Source organism: Lynx canadensis, chromosome B3, assembly GCF_007474595.2.
Source record: "Lynx canadensis isolate LIC74 chromosome B3, mLynCan4.pri.v2, whole genome shotgun sequence".
Taxonomy (NCBI): domain Eukaryota; kingdom Metazoa; phylum Chordata; class Mammalia; order Carnivora; family Felidae; genus Lynx; species Lynx canadensis.
Window position 1 is genome coordinate 53,597,823 of NC_044308.2, and position 6,000 is coordinate 53,603,822.

At 47.8% G+C, this 6,000-nt stretch overlaps 1 protein-coding gene across 2 annotated transcripts in view; it reads right to left on the reverse strand.

Moving 5' to 3' along the window:
* SLC27A2 (solute carrier family 27 member 2) overlaps positions 1-4,988 on the reverse strand; it is a 49,595-nt gene extending 44,607 nt beyond the window's left edge. For both annotated transcript variants that reach the window (XM_030318216.1, XM_030318215.1), the window contains exon 1: positions 4,494-4,988. In XM_030318216.1, coding sequence (XP_030174076.1) covers positions 4,494-4,971 — 478 coding nt within the window. In that variant the 5' untranslated portion in view covers positions 4,972-4,988. The remainder of the gene's footprint in view (positions 1-4,493) is intronic.
* Positions 4,989-6,000: the final 1,012 nt, after the last annotated feature.

The following is a 6,000-nucleotide window of genomic DNA, read 5'->3' on the forward strand; positions in this document are numbered from 1 at the left end:
GTCTTTCCTTAAGCTTTTTATGACTACATTTGGATGTACATGTTTTCCCCTTCACAGATTTTTTATGTAGGGTGTGTGTGTGTTAATTCTTACCATAAAGTCTGCTTACTTAAAAGTGGCAATCAACCACTTGGATACAAAAGCTCAAATAATTCTACTTGGCACAGGTTGAGTTGCTGGGAACTCTGGGTTTTGAGGTTTACATGCAGGAATGTTCTTGGGAATGACATCTGTGAGGCTGTAAGAGAAGCGGACTGGATACAGGGAAAGTTGAACAGTGATGCAGTCACATAGGGGACTCGCTCAACTGATCCTTTGATCCTATGGGGACTCTGGGCCTGGGATGGCCCTTCAGGATTGTTCCAAACTAAGGAAAGTGGGTATACCTTCACCCCTGCCCATGAACCAGTCACTGGATGCAGGAGGCAGGGGTGGGGGGGGGGGAGGGTAGTGCTTAACCTTGGGCACAGTGGCTCTTTTTAAGCAAGGGCAAATCCTGGAAGTGGTCTCAGCTGAGAACTTTAGCTGCCAATGCTCCCAACAGATAAGGAATGAGCATCTCAGTCCTGAGAGGGGATTTGGGTAGTCTATCACAGCATCCACTATACATTGCATCCTTACTGATAGCAAAGTCCTTACATTTTTCATTTGTATAGACCAATTTGTAGAGTAGCTTTACACAATTTATGTCATAATTTTCACAAGAACCCTGTGGTAAAGATACAGTAACCCAATTTCTACAAATGGGGACAGAAGCTCAGTGAGTCTATGTATGAAAAGACAGATACAAAACGAACAGAAATATACTGGGTTTATAGGATTCCTGTCTCCTTATATCAGCCATTCAGGTTAAAGTTTTGAAAGACGGCTTTACTTTTTAGAAGATGCTGCCTATTTGACCTTCTGCTCAGTACTTGTTAAATGAAGCATGTCGAATCTGCCTTTGAAGAGTACTACTGACAATCTCTTGTTCATGTTCTTTGAAAAGCATAGCCTTGAGCTTTATTAAAAGCCTGGGTTTGAAAAACAGTATTCACAGAAAGTTATCTCAGTGGTGTAGAGCAGACCTGATGATTCCTCAATGGTCTGGTTTTAAGCCATGGATTGAAATAGAACCTCAGAGAAAGCAGTGCACACTGGAGTGATGGAAAATTGAGTGATTACCACATTTCTCCTCCCTTCCTTAAAATCTATCTTGTTAAAAAAAAAAAAAGAAAAGAAATCAAGATAGCATATGAAGTTTCTCTGCTTTTTTTTTTTTAATAAAAGAAGAAGAAATTTATGAATACCTGGGCCCATTCTTAGAAAGTGGGGAGAGAGGGCAGGTGGCGAGCTGAACCAGTCTTCACCACTGAGCTGGTAAGATGCTACTGGCTAACTCTGCAGCTTTCTGCTAGGAAAGGCATTTAATCTAGAGGCTTGTTCTGCTACTCCATTGCCTCATTGAATGGGTATCTGACAGAGTTAAATCAAACACCCCAGAAATGCTTATCAATAAAGTGGGACCTGAAAAGGAGGCAATGAAAGGAAATGTGTTTTGATCAAAGTTCTAGGATGATTGTGAAATGGTTGGTATATGGGCAAGTCAGGATTGAAGGCTTTACCTTTTCTTCATTCAAAAAGGCACCTGAAACACAAACTGGTTCTTGACAGCCCTTGGAGACAGTCTGAAAACAGCCTTTCAAATGCCATTTGTAACCGTGATTTTGCATTTTTAGCATAGGCAGTTTGGAATTATCACATTTAAGAACCCATTGTCTGGTCTGTACATTGACAAGGTACGAGTTAGAACACCTTCAGATAGAGGCGTGCATTCACCTCTTCCCCTCCCCCCCACAAAACAAATTGCCCTGAGGTCAGAAAGATGTTAACCAAGGTTAAGTCTCACCAGCAACAAGTAAATCTTTAACAGGAGAATACATATTCATATTACCTTTGTGTAGTTATATATCTTCTTAATATTATTTTAAAGTTCTTACTTAAGCGAACTCTCACTTTCTAAATAGTCCCAGAATCAAGCATAATTCTTTGTCATGAAGTTACCCAGTCATACCAGGACTTACATAATTGTTATCATTTGATATCCACAAGCAGCCATGTCACCTTTCTACTAGCTATCTACTTCCCTATTTTTCTCAAGAGGCTGTAGGAAGGTCTTTTTAGAATACTGGCCACTTATACTCAATGTGCAGAATAATCTGAATTCTATCCTTCTTCAGATTCAATAACATTAACGTCTGATTTAAAGTTGTTTTGCTTCTACCCTTCTTGTTTCTAAGGAAAAAGAACTGCTGGCCTTCCTGAATATGCTAGCAAAGTGCTAGTTTATTTTGATGGAGATGCAACCACCTGTCTTGCAACCTTTAGTTATGAGCAGGGTAAGAAGAAAAATTTTAGAGAATGTCTTTAAGCTAGCTCTCTGTTCAGACCTTGGGCTGCTTGAGATCTCAGCCCTTGAGTACATTATTATTTGATGTTTCCATTTTTGTCCTCCACTATCCTATGCACAGACCCTCCCTACTATGGTCCCAGCCCATCCTATGCTCACGACCAGCTCCCTCTCTGGCAATGAGACCCCAGGAGAGCACCTCTCTCCTACAGCCAACTGCCAGAGGTGAACTGGGAGGTAAGCAAATCTGGTAGGGTGAGGCTGGGCCTGGGAGATTGGATCTAAATGGATTTTCTCAAATCAGGATATATTTAACTTTTTTACATCATTTTTCATGTCCTCATGCCTAACCCAATGGTTCTTATGCTTCAGAGAAGAAAGCCTATTGCAACCAACCAGAATAATGGAACTCATTAATTTGACAAACATTATTGAATTACTACTATATGCTAGGTATTGCTAGGTCGTTATTCAAAGATATATGAGAGAATTCTAAGCCTTTGAGATAATCAAAGTCCAGTGAAGCAACTCATCTAAGCTTTTCCTTGTACAACTCAGAGAGAGGAGAGAAGTGGAGATCAGATTATCTCTATGCCTTGATCCTTGATTAAAGTTGGCACTGGAAAATTAATCCCCTTCATGGAAGTGAGGCCTCTGCCATTGGCCATTCTTTGAATTCCCTGAGTCCTTATTTTCTCAACAGTAGAGTCCCTTCAGTAAACAACCTCTAAAAACTACCACTATTGTTGTCCTTACATAGCAAAACTCTAATGAAGCATCTGTGTTATGAACCTGATGAAAACAGCCTCTGGGGCTCCTCTTGCCTGGAATCCCCTCTCCCCTACTGCACTTGCCCAGCTCAGTGTCAATGCCTCCAGGAATTTTCACTCTCTGCTCATCCCCTGCCTCTATCCACCCCCCAACGCCCAACTCTGTAGTTCTTTCAGCATACTTACCACATCCTTCTGGGTATCACGTTCACAGACATTTGGGTATGTGGCTTAGTTCTTTTACTGGAGTGTAACATCCTTGAAGTAATTCATCTTATTTTCTCCCTGTCCTTTTGTGGCAACTAGCTTATACCTTGTGGGGACTCTCTACCTGGTGGTTTTTATATCATCTGCTTTTCTAAACCTAACCTCAAAAGTTTGTGCTACAAGACTTGATTACAGACCTAATCTTTGCAGTCCCTGACCTCCCTCACACAAAGCCTGAGATACTATGCAGGCAAGTAGTATTTAAATCCCTCCTGAATTGGTAAAAAAGATCACTGTGATACTTTCTTAGGAACCAAAAGGTAAAGTAATAGGTTTAAGAGAGTCTTCCAGTTACTACGAGATTAAATCGTCTCTTTTCTCAGGCAACTAGAAATTGTTGGGGATTTTCTTGAAAGGATCATCCTTTCAAGTGTGGCAGGAGGGAACTACAGAACCAACGGTCGCTTTGGTTATAGATGTAATGGGGACTGACGAGGGCACTGCAGCAGATCCCCAAAGTCTTCTTGGGGAGCAGGTGGGGTAACCTTCTCTGCAGTGAGAATCCAGAGAGGCTAACAGCATTTGAGAGCCCGAAGCAGCCGTGAAGACCCTCTATTAGAGGAGGACACCACGGGACAGGAAGGGAAAATGACTTTCTCGTGATCATGTAGCCAATCAAACAGCAGAGGTGAGAACGTTCGGGATCCTCTATAGTTCACACTCAAGACTCTCTGCATTTTAATGCCCATATTGTCGGTTTTGGTTAAAAGCCTGGACTCTGAAGATAGACAGCTCTGGTTAACCCCTCTCCTCAGCTCTACAACCTGGGACCTAAGGCTTCACGGTCCTCGGTGGTCTCACCTACAAAGCCCGATAGTAAGCCCTGTGTTATGTGAGGATTTAAATCAACACTATGTACTGCACGGTGCTTAACACAGTGCCTGAAAGAGCTTCCACAACGGGCTGTTTTAATGACCATTAGCGTCTTGAGGAAGGGTTGCCATCCCCTCCCTCTACACTTCCAGTTCGGACCTGAAGTTCCCTTTCCAACCCCCTATACCATGCAGTGGCTGGTCTGTCAAGGTGCGGGGGAGCCCACTGCCAGGGCGGGCGGTCCCCGGGCTCACCTGGTGAGACCAGTAGCACCTTCGCGCCGCAACACTGGAAGCAGTGCAGCAGGGACTTCGCGCGGATGTTGGAGTTGAGGCACGACATGGCACAGCCCAGCTTGGCCAGCCCCAGCCACAGCCACACGTAGGCTGGTTCGTTGCCCATGAAGATCGCCACGCAGTCTCCCTGGCGCAGGCCGACGTGGTCGTGCAGCGCCCGCGCCACTTGGTTGCTGCGCCGGTCCACCTGCGCATAGGTGAGCGTCTCGTCACGGAAAAGCAGGAAAGGCTTGTGCGGGCTCTGGCGCGCTTGTTCCAGAAACTTGTGTAGGATGGTGCGCACCGGCCGCTGCTGCCCGTAGCTGCGCACTCGCCGGGCCACGCCGGCCAGGCGCAGGAAGTAGCCCACGTCCTGGAAGAAGTAGGGGCAGCAGAGGTTCACCAGCAGCGGCAGGAGCAGCAGCCCCGCCAGAGCCGTGTACAGGGCGGGCAGCATGACAGCGGCGAGGCCCCCAGTCCCCGCGAGGACAGGAGGTGCGCTCCGGGCGTGCAGCGCGGCGGCGGGGAGGGCTCCTCGCGGACGGCGGGCGGGCTGCGCGGGGGGGCGCGCGGCGACGCTGGGGCGGCGGCGGAGCACCTGCGCTGCCGGCACCAGCGCGGGCTCTCGGGCAAGTGGAGCGACGTGTGGACTGCCGGGGTGACAGGAGGGACCCGCCGGCTGAGCCCGCCCCCTGGTGGGTGTGCAGCCACCTGCGCGCTCGGCCCTGTGGTCTCTCCCCCCCCACCCCCCCACCCGGCGGGGAAGGAGGCTTTGAGGCGCTCCGCGCGCCGCCGGCGGTCTGCGTTGTGACCCGAGTACCTTCCACCTCGGAGCCACGGTTTCCTTGTCCGAATGCTGATGACAAGAGGCACTTAGTGGCTGTTGAGATTAGAGGAGATAACGTAAGCGTCCCGCTGTTCACTGCCACCACTAGCAGGGTGCCTTATACAAACGACTTGCTGTTATTACCAGTGAAGCGCCTTGTAAATGTGAGTCCGGTTATTTATTAGCAACGGGTACCAGGCGCCACTGCCAAATTAGAATCCCATCTCTCCCTTCTTGGGCCCAGGGGCTTTCCGCTCGGTGTCTTGTCAGATTTGCACCCTCCCCCGCAGCCCAATTGCCGGGCCGTCTCCTGTGGCGAGGATTTCACGGTTGAACAGAGACACCCGAGACTGTCACCTCCACCTCACCCCAGTCCTTGGGCTGTAGGTGAGGACGGGACACTGTGATCCTAGTCGGGCCCCGCCGGGTCCAGCTAGCCCAGATTGGGCGTGGGGGAGCGCCACACTCTGCCAGCTGAAACCAAGCTCCGGCGGTTTTGGACATGTGTGTGTTTGACTTTTAATATTTGGTTCTACGTGATTCTTCTCTCCTGTATGTTGACGATTCTCAACTAGTGTCAGCCCACTTCAACAGACATTTACTAAGGGGCTTCGTCAGAGAACATTACAACACAGAGCAAATTAAGGAAACACTTGCATT